This window comes from Mustelus asterias, chromosome 9, assembly GCF_964213995.1.
Source record: "Mustelus asterias chromosome 9, sMusAst1.hap1.1, whole genome shotgun sequence".
Lineage (NCBI taxonomy): Eukaryota > Metazoa > Chordata > Chondrichthyes > Carcharhiniformes > Triakidae > Mustelus > Mustelus asterias.
In genome coordinates, this window is record NC_135809.1 from 113,885,654 (window position 1) to 113,904,183 (window position 18,530).

Consider the following 18,530-nt stretch of genomic DNA (forward strand, 5'->3'; position numbering starts at 1 on the left):
CCTTCGCTGACAGTAGGGGACCAGCTGCAGCCTCCAAATTGTCCAAAGCGCCCCGCATGCAATCTTTCCACATTAAAGATCACCACACCCTCTTTATTCAAGAATCTGGTACCAGGCTGCAAGCTCATCGCTACTAAAAGTAGGCGTTACAGTGCTGAAGATCGGATCTTCATCAGATCTGAGGTTCAGCGGCTCCTCAAAGAAGGGATCATACAGCCCAGTGTTAGTCCGTGGAGAGCACAGGTTGTGGTGGTTAAGAGCGGGAACAAACCCCGGATGGTCATTGATTATAGTCAGACCATTAATCGATATACGCAGCTGGATGCGTATCCTCTCCCGCGCATATCTGATATGGTCAATCAGATTGCGCAGTACCGGGTGTTCTCCACCATAGACCTTAAGTCCGCCTACCACCAACTCCCCATCCGCCCAGAGGACCGACACTACACGGCTTTTGAGGCGGATGGTCGTCTGTATCAGTTTCTTAGGGTTCCATTTGGTGTCACCAATGGGGTCTCGGTCTTCCAGCGTGCTATGGACCGAATGGTGGACCAGAACGGGCTGCGGGCTACCTTCCCGTACCTGGATAATGTCACCATCTGCGGCCGTGATCAGCAGGACCATGACACAAATCTCCAGAACTTTTTACGCACTGCATCTCGCCTGAATTTGACCTACAACAGGGAGAAGTGTGTATTCCGTACGCGCCGGTTAGCCATCCTGGGATACGTAGTGGAAAACGGGGTCATTGGCCCTGATCCCGACCGTATGCGCCCCCTTGCTGAACTTCCTTTGCCCGCTAGCGCAAAAGCACTGAGGAGATGCCTAGGCTTCTTCTCCTATTATGCGCAGTGGGTCCCCAACTACGCGGACAAAGCCCGTCCGCTTATTAAGTCCACGACTTTTCCACTCACGCCAGAGGCTCAATTGGCCTTCAAGGCATTGAAACACGACATTGCGAAAGCCACGATGCACGCGGTGGACGAATCCATCCCTTTTCAGGTGGAAAGCGATGCATCTGATTTCGCCCTGGCCGCCACACTAAACCAGGCAGGCAGGCCCGTCGCGTTTTTTTCCCGCACCCTCCAAGGTCCCGAAATTCGGCATTCAGCGGTGGAAAAGGAGGCCCAGGCCGTTGTGGAGGCCGTCAGACACTGGCGCCATTACCTGGCGGGGAAGCGGTTCACCCTGATCACGGACCAGCGGTCCGTGGCGTTTTTGTTCAATAACACGCAGAGGGGCAAGATCAAGAATGACAAGATCTTGCGGTGGAGAATTGAGCTCTCCACCTATAATTACGATATCATGTATCGTCCAGGGAAACTCAATGAGCCCTCGGATGCCCTCTCGCGCGGAACATGCGCTACTATGCAGGAGGATCGCTTGAACGCCCTCCATAATGCCCTGTGCCATCCTGGGGTCACTCGGCTCTACCACTTCATCAAAGCCCGCAACCTGCCTTACTCGGTGGAGGACGTCAGGTCAGTGACAAGGAGCTGTCGGATTTGCGTGGAATGCAAACCGCACTTTTACCGACCTGACCGGGCACATTTGGTCAAGGCCACTCACCCCTTTGAGAGGCTGAGTGTGGATTTTAAGGGCCCCCTTCCCTCAACAGATCGGAACGTGTACTTTCTTAACATCATAGACGAGTACTCCCGGTTCCCGTTTGTTGTCCCCTGCGCGGACACGTCGACTGCCACGGTGATCAAGGCATTCCGTGATCTCTTTACCGTGTTCGGGTACCCCAGCTATATACATAGCGACAGGGGCTCGTCGTTCATGAGTAATGACTTGAGGCAATTCCTGCTCTCATACGGGATTGCCTCTAGTAGGACCACGAGTTACAACCCTAGGGGCAATGGACAGGTGGAAAGAGAGAATGCTACAGTCTGGAAGGCTGTCCTATTGGCGCTGAAGTCCAAAGGCCTTCCAGTCTCCCATTGGCAGGAGGTCCTCCCAAATGCGCTTCACTCCATTCGCTCCCTCCTGTGTACGGCAACCAATGCTACTCCCCACGAGAGGATGTTCTCATTCCCTCGGAAGTCGTCCTCGGGGATATCTTTACCAGCCTGGTTGACGTACCCAGGACCCGTCCTTCTGCGGCGACATGTAAGGGCCCGCAAGTCCGACCCCTTGGTCGAACAGGTCCACCTCCTCCACGCCAACCCTCAGTATGCCTATGTGGCATATCCTGACGGGCGAGAGGACACAGTCTCGATCCGAGACCTGGCGCCCGCAGGGGACGTAGCAACTCCTGTCGCTCCCATACCCCCAGTGACGAATCCCTTATCCCTTATTTCTCCCCCGGACGTGGCGCGGTCAGCACCGGGACCAGTGCATAACAGTTATACTCCACTGTACAGCTTGCCTGAGACCCGGAGATCGGCGCCATCGCAGAATGTACCGGGATCCCCTGCACTACCGCTTCATCAGGGTCAACCGGCCCGTGAGTCCGCGAGAGGACAGCCGGACGCTGTTTTGGAGAGAACGCCACCGCAAGCACCTACTCCGGTGTCACCGCCGGTATTGAGGAGGTCACAACGACGGTGCGGTCCTCCAGACCGTCTGGACTTGTAATCTGTTGACTTTTTTTTATATGGTCTGTTTTCGCACCCCGCCGGCCTTTGTTCTCAAAGGATGGGTGAATGTGGTGAACCATCGTTGGTTCCCACTGTGGGGTTGTTCTAATGTTGTTGTTGGGCTAGGGTGTTCACACTGTGGGATTAATACACCTGTGGTTGTTACTGTTGTGGCACATCCCAGTCGGGCTCCGCCTCCTGGGAGAGGTATAAGACCCCCTGCTCGGGCGGGACCTCGTCAGTCTGGGATGGTGTACTTACGTTCTAGTAGTTCCATTGTTAGGCAATAAAAGCCTTCAGTTACCGAAGCCTTGTGTCTTGAGTTTGATTGACGTGCATCAACCCTACAGTGCAGAAAGAGGCCATTTGGCCCATCGAGTCTGCACCGACCACAATCCCACCCAGGCCCTACCCCCATATCCCCACATATTTACCCGCTAATCCCTCTGACCTACGCATCTCAGGACACTAAGGGGTAATTTTTTAGCACAGCCAATCAACCTAACCCGCACATCTTTGGACTGTGGGAGGAAACCGGAGCACCCAGAGGAAACCCACGCAGACACGAGGAAAATGTGCAAACTCCACACAGACAGTGACCCAAGCCGGGAATCGAACCCAGGTCCCTGGAGCTGTGAAGCAGCAGTGCTAACCACTGAGCTACCGTGCCGCCCCATTATCTTGCAATTATCTTGAATATTGTGGTTGTATTTTGTTTTGCTTGAATATAACCTGCAAAATTCTCTCTCTCCCCGCCCTCACACCAGGGTCAGGCTGTGGGTCACAGGAAACTTTATCAAAGCAGGGTGTAATCCAGAGCATGCAGTTCCCTCAACAGTACAGCAACAACGCTCACTGCCGGTGGCTGATACAAGCTCCTGAAAATCATGTGATTAAGGTCGGTTACACTCCATTCGATTGAGTGATGTTTCTGCAGCTCTAATTCTTTCGTAGAAAATTGGATCTCCTGTCAGCTTTTCTTGTTATAATTTCCAATGTTCACATTTAAAATGGGAGATGTGACATCGAGTCAGACGTGATACCATAGGGGTATGGTAGTTATGTTACTGGACTAGCAATCTATAGGCTTGTATTATTGACAGTAAGAAGTTTAACAACACCAGGTTAAAGTCCAACAGGTTTATTTGGTAGCAAAAGCCACACAAGCTTTCGAGGCTCTGAGCCCCTTCTTCAGGTGAGTGGGAATTGAAGAAGGGGCTCAGAGCCTCGAAAGCTTGTGTGGCTTTTGCTACCAAATAAACCTGTTGGACTTTAACCTGGTGTTGTTAAACTTCTTACTGTGTTTACCCCAGTCCAACGCCAGCATCTCCACATCATTTGTATTATTGATCCAGAGACATGAGTTTAAATCCCACCGTGGCAGCCGAGGAATTTAAATTCAGTTAGTTAAACAAATCTCGACTGAAAAGCTCACAGAGGAACAAAGTCACAGGACTGCTAATTAGTTTTAACAACAATAAAAAACATGAAATAATTGGATTATGAATACAATACCCCCCCTATTTTAATAATTAGATACACATTGTAAGATTAACATGGATTACAAAATATATCCTAAACTACAATGGTCTCATTAACACAAAAAGTCCCCTTTAAGCACGCAGTTTGGCTTTTGTCAAATACACACATTCTGCTCTGAACTTATGTTAGTGTCTGTGGATTTCGCCTCAAAATCCCCCATATGATTGTCACATGAGAGTTTCTCATCTCCACTCCCAAACACACGCTTTAAAATCTTCTCTCACAATAATGCTTTCTCTTAGCAGTTTGCATTCCGAAATCCAGTCAGGGTTTTCCAAATTATATTTTTAAGCGAAGCTTGTGCTCCGCTTTTAACAGTGAATCCAGTCCAGGGTTTTATGCAAATCCCTTTAGGATTTCTTTGTCCTGATACTGTTCATAATTACTTTAACTCTCGATTTCCCAGACTCTAGTAAAATGGCGTCAAATATTTCATTTAGGTCTGAAATCTACGGTCCCACTTTAAATCTGGTCATTGCAATTGTCTTTTTAACTCAGAACTCTCTGTTTACTCTTCCTTGAATTCTTCTTCTGTTCTTGTAACTCCATCTTCAGACATTCTTTCTGTCCCAATTTGTTGGTTATTTGGACTGTAACTTGTTCCTTAGGAAGGTGGCATCTTTGCAACTCTCTTGTCCTGTCCAGCATCTCCTGGGAGAGTTGGTGTCCTATCTTCAACTGCAGTATATCCAGCTAAAACTAAAACTTAAAAACTTCTCTCCCCATTAAAGGGTCTCATGGCCTCCAGTTGTTCAGCAAGCCCACAGTAGGCACATGGGAACACTACCACTTGGAAGTTCCCCTCCAAGTCACTCACCATCCTGACTTGGTAAGAAGTCACACAACACCAGGCTAAAGTCCAACAGGTTTATTTGGCAGCACGAGCTTTCGGAGCGCTGCCCCTTCATCAGGTGATGAAGGGGCAGTGCTCCGAAAGCTCGTGCTATCAAATAAATCTGTTGGACTTAAATCTGATGTTGTGTGACTTCTTACTGTGCCTACCCCAGTCCAACGCCGGTATCTCCACATCATGGCATCGTGACTTGGAAATATGTCACTGTGGGTCAAAATCCCTCCCTAACAACATTGTGGGTGTACCTACACCACAGGGACTGCAGAAGTTAATGAATACATTTCACCACCACCTTCTCAAGGGCAATTCAAGATGGGCAATAAATGCTGACCCAGCTAGTGACTCCCATGTCACATTGGTTGTGAATTCAGCCAAGTTCCAGCACACGGTTTGCTGCAAAATGCAAATGATCCGTAAACCACAAACTGACTTTTGGCCTCAACTCTTGTTCTCTACATCTTAACATCTGAAATACACTCTGCTCGCCATGTAGCCTCAGCACTTTATCGTACAGATGCCTGACTCTTATCTTGCTGATGACTTTGGGATTATTCTGGGCCCTCCACACCACCCCCTAACATGGACTACACATTCTCAGCATCGACTTTGCCAGATCCTTAACATTGTGGGGTGTAACCAGGTTGTTGCATCCTCACTTAACCAGACCGTGCCTATATTTTGTGTAAGTTCTACCTTGACCGGTCTGTTGCTGCCAGAGCAATTTTATATTTCTTATAAGCATGAGCTGTTTTTGTTAATGTTTAATTTATTTTCTACCAGCGTGAGTTGATTGAAAGTGGCTGGAAAAGTTGATAAGGTGGTTAAAAAAGCATGTGAACTGAACAAGAGTTATAAAATACAAAAGCAAAGCGATCATGCTAGAACTTTGTAAATGAATAGTTAGACCTCAGCTGTAGATAACACCAAACTTCAGGAAAGACCTTGGAAAAAAAATACAGAAGAAGTTTACCAAGATATTAAACGTCTCTTTCATTTTTGTTGCTTTCATTTATTTAAAATTGAGTTACTTATGGGTTGTGGATTAGACATGTTAATTTCAAAACATCTCATCCCTGGTGATAAATTAATTTTACTAATAGAGAGTCCTTGTGGTGCAGTGGTAGCAACTCTACCTGTTGACCAGAAGCTCAGGGTTCAAACCCCATTTTAGGACTTTAGAAGTGCTCACAATATGGGCTAACAAATTGATAATCAGCCTGTAAATCCATCCAATATGCTTATGTTAGATGGTGAGAGCTTCCTGGTCAACCATAATGCAGAGGGCAAAACATACTCATGAACCAATCCAATGAAGTCCATGATTACCAATGTCCATTTTGAATGGCACTACCTCATATTAAGTTGCTCTTTCTCTACACCCTAGCGATCAATGTAGCACTACATTCCGCACTCTCTCCTTTCTTTCTCTATGAACAGTATGCTTTGTATATCATGCAAGAAACATTACTTTTCACTGTATACTAATACATGTGAAAATAATAAATCAAATCAAATCAAAAGATACAAAGGGCATGATACAAGGAAGAGGAATAAAACCAGGTTACCACCCTTGTATATGTATATGAAGGATTTTTTAAAGGCAAGAAAGCAAAATAAAGAGTTGATCTGATTATATTAGATTGTAGAAGATTTTACATTTGGTGGTATGTAAATCTGATTGAGCAGCAAGTGGAGCAAAAAAATTCAATTCAGAAAACCAAGGCAGTTACGTTTATTTGTTCATGGGATGTATATGTCACTGGTAAAGCTCGTGTTTACTGACCATCCTTAACTGCTCTTGAGATAGGGGCGATGGTGAGCCACCTTCTTAACCGAGTGACTTGCTAGGCCATTTCAGAGGGAACCATGTTGCTGTTGGTACACAGTCACATATAGGTTAGACCAGCTAAGTGTGACAGATTTCCTTCCCCAAGGGACATGAGTGGACCAGAAGGGTTTCTATGTTTTGTGATCACCATTACTGAGACTAGCTTTTTAATTTCAAATGTATTTAACAAACAGAATTTAAATTCTCTAGCCACTAATTCCCTTACTTGGGCCTCTGGTTACTAGTGCAGTAATAGAATTATTCTGCCACCATACCCACCATTTGCAAAAAGGTAGCTTTAGCCAAAGACTTGAGTAGGGCATAAAGGCTACCATGGGGTGATTTGGTCAATCAAGTCCACGTCTGTGTGTATATCCAATGCAGTTCAATAAGAAGCATTAAATGTGTCTTTGGATTTAAAGATTTGAGGAGCTCCATATGTTTGTAATTTAGTGGGGTTGATTTATGAAGAAATATTCGGCTCCACAGTATAACTGACTAACCAAAATCATCCCTTGCAGCTGGAATTTGAGGATTTTGAAGTGGAATTGTCCAACAATTGTTCCAATGACCTGGTAACCGTGCGTGACACCTGGATCGAAACTAATCAATCAGGTAATGAACATCCGAAAGCAAGTGTGGCCTTAAAATCCCTTAATTCTGGAACCTGAAAGTAGTGCTAAAATTTTCCACCTTGGCCTTGGGATTTTAAAAAATTGTTGATGGGATGTGGACATCGCTGTCCATCCCTAATTACCCTCACCTGCGTAACTTGCTTGACATTTCACAGGGCAGTTAAGGTTCAACCACATTTTGCCTTTTGCTTGGAGTAGCATGTAGGCCAGACCAGTTAGGTAGTTTTAATCTTTTAAAGTACATTAGTCAATGTAATGGGTTTTAATGACAATCTGTTAGTCAAAAGGGGTGGCATTGCTGTTGCAGTGCCTGGGGTCTGGTTTGCCAGATGGAGACTTGGCAAGAGACCCACTCTGTCTCTTCTTGGAGAGGATGGCCAAATCACATGCCAATCAGGCATTGTTACGTTTTAAAGTTTTTATTTATTAGTCACAGGTAAGGCTCACATTAACACTTCAATGAAGTTACTGTGAAATTCCCCTAGTCGCCACACTCCAGCGCCTGTTTGGGTCAATGCACATGCATAACCAGCACATCTTTCAGAATGTGGGAGGAAACCAGAGCACCCGGAGGAAACGCACACAGACACGGGGAGAACATACAAGCTCCACACAGACAGTGAGACAATCTGGGAATCGAACCCAGGTCCTTGGTGCTGTGAGGCAGCAGCGTTAACCACTGTTCTACTGTGTTACCCTTGGCATTGCCAAGGCTAGCAGCAGGACCTTTCCCTGGGATCAAGATCCTGGTGTTGGAAAGTTCACCCACCAAGAGCTGCCAGCCAATAAGAGACCACAAGGTGACTGCTACAGGATGGACAGGCACCCAATCCCAGGATCACGGAGAAACCCAGGGTACAAGTGCACAATGTGGTCAGGGGTAGGGGTTATTTCACAGGGTGGGGGCCGCAGGATTGTCGGTGACCCTTCCACTTCCCTATGTCCAATCTGATGATCAGGCAATGAGAGCCTTTGGTTGAGGGACCCACCCCTCACCTCCCCGAGAGGTGACAAACTGGCAAGGCACAGTAAGAAGTTTAACAACGCCTGGTTAAAGTCCAACAGGTTTATTTGGTAGCAAAAGCCATTAGTTGCTTTTGCTACCAAATAAACCTGTTGGACTTTAACCTGGTGTTGTTAAACTTCTTACTGTGTTTACCCCAGTCCAACGCCGGCATCTCCACATCAAGGCACAGTGACACAGTGGTTAGCACTGCTGCCTCACCGCGCCAGGGATCCGGGTTCGATTCCCGGCTTGGGTCATTGTCTGAGCAGAGTCTGCACGTTCTCCCCGTGTCTGCATGGGTTTCCTCCGGGTGCTCCGGTTTCCTCCCAGTCTGCAGTCTGAAAGACGTGCATTGGTTAGGTGCATTGGCCATGCCAAATTCTCCCTCCGTGTACCTGAACAGGCGCTGGAGTGTGGTGACTAGGGGATTTTCACAGTAACTTCATTGCAGTGTTAATGTAAGCCTACTGGTGACACTAATAGTTAAAAAATCTAGCTGCGCAGTTTTATCTGTCTACATGCTACATTGCAACAGGACCTCCAGCAGCAGGGTTAAGACCAGCAGTGGCATTTTTAATTGGCCACTTAAGAGCCTTAATTGATGGCAGGCTGGGTAGACCGACCATAGGCCTTCCTACCCAGACCTTAATTCTGGTGGAGCTAGGGAGGTAGCAGGGTTCAGGTACGCCAGTATTCGACCTAAGTAAATACCCTACCTGCCTCCAAGCTCTGCACCAGCGAAAGCACAAGGTTCTGATCACAATCAGTGCTTTTTGTTAATGCAATACTAGATTTATTCATTAAAAGAATTGAAATTTCTCACCCACCATGGTGGAATTTGAGCTCATATCTCTGGGTCATGAGGCTAGGCAGCTGTATTACTCAGTAACCGAGCTATGCTATGTTCCCTGCAGGCCCAGCTGCTAAATGTGTGGGAGAGCTGGAATGTGAGGGCCAAAGTTTTGCTCCGGAATTGGGTACCCTGACTCATGAGAAAGCGCCGGGGTGGAGGCGGGTGTCGGTGGACAGTGTCGAGTGGTGCGGGAGCTAACTAGAGTTAGGCCCGTTGCCCTTGGAAACCTAGCGGAGGCAGGCACAGAGGCTGCTGAGTGTCAAAGCGGGCTGGTTAAAAGGTCCGCCTTTGTCCTCTGGGACGCCATGACAATTATAGTAAAAACGGTAACATAAAGAGCCCTGTGGCCCTCACCCTCCCTCACACACATTTACCATGCCCTGCCCATTGCCAACTCATGACACTTCAGTTTCCTCTAACCACAGCCCCGGGTCCTTCATACAATACATGCCACCCTATGCCCTTCTATCCACCCCCATGGTCCCTCACATTCTCCATGCCACCCCAGGCATCTCTATCCACTCTATATGACCCTTCGTACACTCTCTGCTAACCTATGCCCTCTACCCACTCCCCATGGCACATTATAGACCCTGTGCCAGCTCATGCCAACCTATGTCCCCCACCCACTACTCCCTTCCCTTACTCCTTCCAGTATCCACCATGTGGAGACCTCAGGTGCCATGCTGAGATTAAATAAAATTAAGTTCAAAGTATCTACTGCAGACTTCACTATATTTAAAATAAAACGCACTCACTGATTAAAGCTGATTCAATACATTTAAATCCTTTCAAGTATTTAATCCTCTTTAAGAACGAACATTTCCTTTGAGTACCTAAAACTTTATAAAAACAAATACTTGTATTCAAAGCCTCACATAAAAGACAGCTAATCTCTTTATGACCCCTTGGTGCTGTCAATCAAACTATGAACTTACATGTCCCTTACTATGATAATAATAGGTTGTGGAAGCGGTTAAGCAGAAATCATATTATAGTGATAGCACTCAGGCTTTTATCAACAACATCTATTGAACTCTAAAGCACTGATTATTTTGAACTGCACACCCTCCTCCCCAAATTTAAAGGGCAATAGATTTAAATGACTTAACAGCTTGACAGTTCCACGGACCTTATCCATTTTTTTTACACACATTCATGTCTACTCATAATAATCCCAAAGGGGTACCTGGCTTCTCCCAAAGATTACATTACCTCTCCGAATTTCTCCTCAAATGTCTAAAGCCTATGTGTCATGTTTTAGAAACCTGGTTGATCAAAACTGACCCCCAGACCGTGCGCTGCACCCACGTATAACTGCGGGAAAAGAACAAGTGAGGTACCTAGGAGGAGTGCAGTTGGTCTTCAGCGGAAGTGTTTAACACTCCACTAAATTTTTGTTTCTACTGAAATCGACAGAAAGAGACACTGAGTGTGACGTGAAAGGTAGAGTTTAGTCACTATCTCCTGCTTTTATAGTTCACACATTGATTCCATCCCATTCTATTTCTGATGGAAGTCCTAGTTGTGTGTATCTGCATGTGCGGGGAAGAGAGAGAGACACAAACACCTTTATAAATATCAACTGAGCAGGGAGACTGAAGCATTAAAGGTCAAGGGCCAGATTTACCTGTAAAAAGTGATGTAATTTGTTGTTGATGATACACAAATTGGCCAGCAACTTGTGGTGAGGAAGGGATAGAGTTGTTAGATGTATTTGTGTCCTTCAACTTGTGAAAACAGCAGATCGCCCTCAAACCCCATGAGCTTTGTAGAGTCGCTGCATTATTTAGTCATTAAATTCACCACAGAACGTTCAGGCGAGAACTTAACAAAATCACTATCTTTTTAACAATGTATTAATTCTTACTGATTGCTAATCAACCCTTCTGGCCCTGAAATGAACGATTAATAGTGAAGTCTCATTCCCTCAGGTAGTCAATTGTTTTAGAAGATTTTAAAGATACCAAATTTTAAAATGTTGCATTTTCTTCTTACCTTTCCTTTCTGTCTCTTTCTCTCTGTCTCTCTCTCTGCTAATCTAATCTTTCTCTCTCCAACCAGAAGAGAAAATGCTGAAAAACCTCAGCAGGTCTGGCAGCATCTGTAAGGAGAGAAAAGTGCTGACATTTTGAGTCCAGGTGACCCTTTGTCAAAGTCTTTGTCAAAGCTTTTATCCAGTATTTTAATCTTCCTCTCTCTTTATTTCTCTTTCTAGTGACCTGATTTGATTTGAATTCACTCTATTTCCTTCTCCATCGTTCCTCTGTTTCTCTCTCAATCTTTAAATCTCATTGGTTAAGGAGAATAGATTGTTGATCCCTTCGGTCTCTTAGATCCCCAGGTGCCCCATTGTCCCGATTATCGGCCTACACTTCCAGCAAATTATAGGGCTAAACATTGTAAAGAGTAACACCAGAAAATGTATTTAATTGGGGATACCATGGGATATAAATCCCAGTGAACTCTGAGCCAATATATAATAATATTTGAATCATTTATCTATTCCAAGAGGAGGTCCTGTGGTGCAGTTGGTAGCGTCTCTGCCTTTAAGCCAGAAGTTCCAGGTTCGAGTCCAACCTCAGGACTTGATGGTCAAGGAAGGTGTATTCATAATGCAACCAAATAGCTTGAGTATTAATCTGGAAACCTTGCCAAAATTCACCAATGGCAGGCGGTAAGAACAGGAGAGATTTCTGGTCAACCTGGAAAGAAAGTTGGAACCTCTGTCATCGTTATCCATAGCTCCAGAATACAACATGCATGTAAACATTTACGTTCACAAGAATGATCCCAAGAATGAAGGGTTTCTCATATGAGGAGGGGTTGAGGAGCCTGGGTCTATATTCGATGGAGTTTAGAAGGATGAGGGGGGGATCTAATCGAAACTTACAAAATACTGAGAGGCCTAGATAGAGTGGACGTGGAGAGGATGTTTCCACTCGTTGGAGAGACTAGAACTCGAGGGTGCAACCTCAGAATGAAGGGATGCTGCTTTAAACTGAGATGAGGAGGAATTTCTTCAGCCAGAGGGTGGTGATATCTGTGGAACCCATAGCCACAGAGAGCTGTGGAGGCCATTGAGTGTCTTTAAGACAGAGATAGATAGGTTCTTGATCAATAAGGGGATCAAGGGTTATGGGGAGAAGGCAGGAGTGTGGGGGTGAGAATCATATCAGCCATGATTGAATGGCGAAGCAGACTCGATAGGCCAAATGGCTAATTTCTGCTCCTATATCTTATGGTCTTTTAGTCTTCTCACAGTTACTTGGACTCCCTGAGTGAACTGTAACACACCACCATTTTAAGCCATTAAATACAAATCCTGAATGTCACATTATTTTGGGCAAGAGTTTTGTTTAGTCTTGTTGAGGTGGACTGACAGTTGCAGCGAGGGGATGTTTATGTGGTGCTCTAATGGGCTTTTGGGCAATGCAATCAGAGTGAGGCAGCATACAGGATCAGCTGGTGACTTAATGGCCGCTCATTGAGTTGCTGGCCTCTGGAGATCCAAACATGGAGAGAAACTTCCCTGGATTGCGATCGTTTGAGCAAGATCTACAAAGTGATAAAATGGAAATACATATTACATTATGTAAAGAAGTGAAATGGCTGCAGGAATGCTTGTAACGTGGGAAGAGGAGAACAAACAAACAATTAAAAGTTATCGTCAAAAGAAATCAAAGTGAGCCTTGGTCATTTTGAAGTTCTGAAATATCAACAGCAGAAACCGCTGGAAAACGTAAAGGAGATAAGAACAGTGATATTTAAATTTCTCTCAGTGCAGTGTTGTCATATTCTGATTGGATCCATCCTGCCTCCAACTGCCCCGCCCTACTCTAATGCCATTGGTTGTTCGACATGATCACTTCAACCCCGGATTCCTTCCCACGGCCAATACGAACAGCTGATTGGACCCTGAATCTCCATTGAAAGCTTTTTCTCCCTGTTATGTATGTTGGGGCAAGCCCCTTTTAAGGAAGTGGGTCATGTGACCTCGGGTGTGGGGTGAGCTGTTGGGAACCGCCCTGTGTGGACAGTCAACATTTGAAGTGTGGAGCGAGTAGACTGAATAAAGAGCTATGTTCCCTGATTGTGGAGTAGTTATTGAGGAGATGTCTCACTATAACTGATTTAACACTCCCCATTAATGTTTTAATAATTAATAAGCCCATTTTAAATTCCCTGCTGGTTTTTCTCCCACAGTTTTTGCTTCCGGAAATGCCCGAAGATTAACATTCAATTCCTGGAGCCATCTGGTTAATCTTGGAGGCTTGACAGCCCTCTATCTCTGTGCTACTTAACACACTTAATTAAGATGGCATTGGCAGGGGTTTGCTGCAAAGAAGATAAGTGCCTGGATTGCAACAATGCTGATCACAATTAGTTCACCACCGGTGATATTCCCAGCACTCGTTTCCCACTTTATTCTCAAAGGCTCAATTGAAGAAATACCACTTTCATTTGATGCCCAAGAGTTGAATGGGATAATTAGTATTAGGCACACAGAAGCACACTTACTGACCCTCTGAAAGCTATGTGTCTTGATTGAAATAATGGAATGGCTTGAAGTCAGGGACTTTGCCACTAAGAAATGTTGTTCTTTAACTCCTTTCAGTGAAGCTGTGTGGATTGAGCCCACCCCCTCCAGTCTTTAGCAACGGCACTGCCATGATTGTCCAGTTCAGTTCAGATGATGTCCAGGATCTGAAGGGATTTCGGGCTGTTGTCTCCTTCATTGAGGCGTCAGGTCAGTTGATTCGCTTTGGCTCAGAGTGCGCTGTGAACCTTTGCAGCAAATGTTAATGTGCAATAGGGAAAGAACTAGGATTTATACAGAGACATTACAAGACATTTCCCCCAAATCGCTTTGAAATACCTTTTTAAAGGGTAGTGCTGTTGTGATATAGCAAACACAGCAGCCAATTTATGTACAGCAAGCTCCCAGAAACAGCATCGATTAGATTGGGTATTTCAGGGAAAGGAACATTGGAACAGGAGGAGATCATTCAGCCCCTCAAGCCTGTTCTGCCATTCAATGGGATCATGGCTGATCTGTGACCTAACTCCATATACCCATCTTTGCCCCATATCCCATAATATCATTGATTAAAAAAAGTCAGACTTCGAATAAACAATTAATGTAGTATTAATTGCCATTTGTAGAAGAGAGTTCCAAACTTCTACCACCCTTTGTGTGTACAAGTATTTTCTCATTTCACTCCTGAAGAGCCTTGTTCTAATTTTTGGGTTATGTCCCTGAATCCTAGACTTCATAGTCAGAGGAAATACATTCTCTCCATTTGTCTATCAGTTCCCTTCAATATCTTGAAAACTTCAAAACCCTCTTTGATTCCCCAAATTCCAGGGAACTCAACCCTATGTGTTGGCTCTTTATAAATTAACCCTTGGAGTGCAGGTATCATTCTGGTAAATTTACTCCACACACCATTCAAGGACAATAAATCCTTATTAAGTTGTGGAGCCCAGAACAGAACATTGTATTCACTTGTGGTCTAACTAGGGCTTTGTACAGTTGAAGCATGACTTCTAGCTCCTTTGTATTCTACTCCCCTCTGACCTGAAGAGATTCAAGGTAGAGGCATTCACTGCAAATGTGTTTCCTCAGCACCCACTGTCCAAAAACACCCAAGTATTGCAGTCCACACACGCAACCTGCTAGGATTTGTCTTATTTTGCAATTATAGATAAAAATTATTGGTTTCAGTTGAGGGATAAATATTGGCGAGGACCCCTACTCTTTGCTGAAACAGTGGCTGTTTACATCCACCAAGAATGCAGCCGGGATCTCAGCTTAGTGTTTCATCTGACAGTGCAGTGCAGGGAGTGTCGCTTGACATGAGATCCTGATTCAGGGATGAGAAGTGTTAGCCATTGAATCACAACTGACACAAGATAAGGAACTGAATAAAGGGAGAGACATGGGAGAGTAAAGTTGGTCTTTGACAATTCTGAAAAATAGACATTAATGAGCCAGCCTTCCCTTCAGTATCGTACCTGATGAAGTCACGACTGGGTGTTAAACAAGCGGCCATTGCATCAGTCTCCCACTTGTTTGAAGTTACTCCAACAAACTTGCATTTATATTTTAACTTTCACATTTTCAGAGACAATTAATTATTTTCAAAGTGCTTATCCATCAAAGAATGCTGGTTAATAATTTGAAAGCTGTAAAGATCCAAAGGCAAGGTTAGCTGTACTTAACCAAACTGCTTTGTATTGCCACCACGATGTGTAGATGGTGCTTGTTCTTGGTCACAGGTATAACCTATCTTCAGTAGCCAGACCGTAGTCTTACTCTGGTACTTGCTTCAAGCTATTTTTTAATATGATATATTAATTTTTAGTTGACTAAACCTAGTTTTGAAGTTTTCAAGATATTGAAAGGAACTGATAGACTAGATGGAGAGAAAGTATTTCCTCTGATTAGGAAGTCTAGGACTCGGGGATATAACCTAAAAATTAGAACAAGGCCCTTTAGGAGTGAAATGAGAAAATATTTCTCCACACAAAGGGTGGTAGAAGTTTGGAACTCTCTTCTATAAATGGCAATTAATGCCATTCATATATTTATATTCAGGTTACAGAGAAGGTATGTCTCTTCTGAGTACAGCATGTTCTATATGATGTCACAGATACATCATAATCTACATCACACATTAGCATTTAGGGGGTAGCACAGTGGTTAGCACTGCTGCCTCAGCGCCAGGGACCTGGGTTCGATTCCTGTCTTGGGTCACTGTCTGTGCGGAGTCTGCATGTTCTCCCCTTATCTGCGTGGGTTTCCTCCGGGTGCTCCGGTTTCCTCCCACAATCCAAAAGATGTGCTGGTTGGGCACATTGGCTATGCTAAATTCTCCCTCAGTGTACCCGAACAGGTACCGGAGTGTGGCGGCTAGGGGATTTTCACAGCAACTTCATTGTAGTGTTAATGTAAGCCTACGTGTGACACTAATAAAAAAAATAAATAAACATTTCTATTCTATTAACTCATTACACTACACAAACCTTGAACGGTTATGCATTTTGGTTATCATGGGTTTACTGGGAATGTGTGAAAAGTGTCGGTGTTTCCATTACCATTCCAAGAAATTATTCCAATGAAGACTTCAGGACAAACTTCTTTACCAAAGTAATGGTGAGAATGTGGAACTCACTATCATGTGGATTAGTTCAGGTGAATAGTATAGGCACATCTTAAGGGAAGCCATGAGGGAGAAAATAATAGAAAGACATGTTGATAGGGTAAGATGAAGTAAATGGAGAGAGAGGAGGCTCATACATGGAGCATAAAAACTGATGGGACATACATGATGTTCCTGTGTTGTAAATTAAATGTAAGTATTCATAATTACGAACAGATTTACAAGTAACAAGGTTAACTTCCCGCCTGAGGGTTTAAACTAACAAGAGATATAAAAACAGACGATGAGAAATTCTACAAGCTTATAAAAAGGCTTAAAGTGGTTAAAGTGAACCTTGGTCTCTTAGAGGATGAGACTGGGGAATTAATAATGGGAAAGAAGGAAATAGCAAAGACCTTGAACAAATATTCTGTATCCACCTTCATGGTAGAAGACATTAAAAGCTTTCCATCAATGTAGAAATTCAAGAGAGGCAGGAATCCAGTTAGCCTAAAATTGGGAAAATGCTTTTTATGTTAGCTATCAATCTCTTCTCATACTCACCCTTTGCTTCTGTCATTTGTTTTGTCACTTCCCCTCTGAACCTTCTGTATTCAACCTGGAGTTGAGGCCAAGATCAGATCAGCTATGATCTAATTGAATGACAGAGCAGACCTGAAGGGCCTAATCCAGCTTCCATTTCCTCTGTTCCTTTGTTTGTTATATCAATAATATCTCTTATACTTTTTCCAGACCATTTACCAGGAAGTGAGACAACTGCAGTGGCATCACCAACAGAGAAATCCTACCACTCGGTTTTCTTTGGTAAGTAAACATTTGGTAAATGTTCCAGGATGATAGGTTTTTTTCCCCTCAAAGGTCTAATTTCAACCCCCGTGTCTAGGCTGGGTCTGTGTTCATTACACATTGCCCGCCATTTTAACTGGCCAGTGAGGCTCTTAAACCTCACAGGGACCTCACAGAGACTTAAAGTCAGGGATTTGAAAACACACTGATGCCAGGTGACAGCTCCATGGCGCATTTCCGCACACATGAGGACGGCCCTAACCGGGATCTTGGGTTCATGTCACACTATCTGTAACACCCACGACTTGCCTGGACTTGCAAAATCTCACTAACTGTTCTGGCTGGAGACAATTCACACCTCTTTAACCTGTGCTTAACCCTCTCTCCACTTACATTGTCTGTACCTTTAAGAATTGATTACCTGTAAAGGCATTCCAACCATCATCTTGTAAATTGAGTTTGTGTCTATATATGCCCCGTTTGTGAACACAACTCCTCACTCACCTGAAGAAGGAGTGACACTCCGAAAGCTTGTGCTACCAAATAAACTTGTTGGACTTTAACCTGGTGTTGTGAGACTTCTTACTGTGCTTACCCCAGCCCAACACTGGCATCTCCACATCATAGCATTTTCTGGGAGCAGTGCCTGGGGGGAAGGGGAGCTTCTACTGGGGAGGTCCGTGGAAGGGGTTCCTGGGCAGGGGGGAGGTTGGATGGGTCCCATACCCATGGTGGGGTGGGGCGGGGGGGTTGACATTTACTTTAAGGAAACATAAAAATTCCACCCTCAGACAGGGATTTCCCGCTCCCATTTTTGTTGTGGAGGTTCAGGGGTAAGATCAGAAAATCTCATAATTCCAAACTCAGATATTGTGCCAGTGTAAATGCGTGACCCAATTGTCCTCTTCCTCCGTCAGTGATGGGGCACATACCCGATGTTCAACACCATGAACAGCATTTGATTGCATTAACATTTAATTATTAGGCCACTATGCCTGAATCATGCCCCTTCCCCCACCACCAATCAGACATTCTGCTCACTTCAGTATGAGGTCTGAAACCTGACTAGTCTCCACAGGCATGCACCTGTTGAACAGACCTCCCAGGGGAGCTCAGGTGAGTGCAGCACTCGGGGGGTGACGGTCATGCCCAGGCACTGCCCACTGGCACTGATTGCGGAACTGTCCTTGGCACTATCTTGACACTGCCCATGGTATTGCCCAGTCCTGGGGAGTGACAGGGGAGAGTGTCAGGAGACAGTGCCAGGGAGCAGTGCTAG

General features: G+C 44.8%; 1 protein-coding gene across 7 annotated transcripts in view; it reads left to right on the forward strand.

The window, feature by feature from the left end:
• The window catches only part of LOC144498942 (ovochymase-2), a 78,693-nt gene that overhangs the window by 48,479 nt on the left and 11,684 nt on the right, over positions 1-18,530 (forward strand). For all 7 annotated transcript variants that reach the window (XM_078220891.1, XM_078220894.1, XM_078220893.1 and 4 more), the window contains 4 exons: positions 3,350-3,480; positions 7,327-7,420; positions 13,918-14,049; positions 17,198-17,269. In XM_078220891.1, coding sequence (XP_078077017.1) covers positions 3,350-3,480; positions 7,327-7,420; positions 13,918-14,049; positions 17,198-17,269 — 429 coding nt within the window. The remainder of the gene's footprint in view (positions 1-3,349; positions 3,481-7,326; positions 7,421-13,917; positions 14,050-17,197; positions 17,270-18,530) is intronic.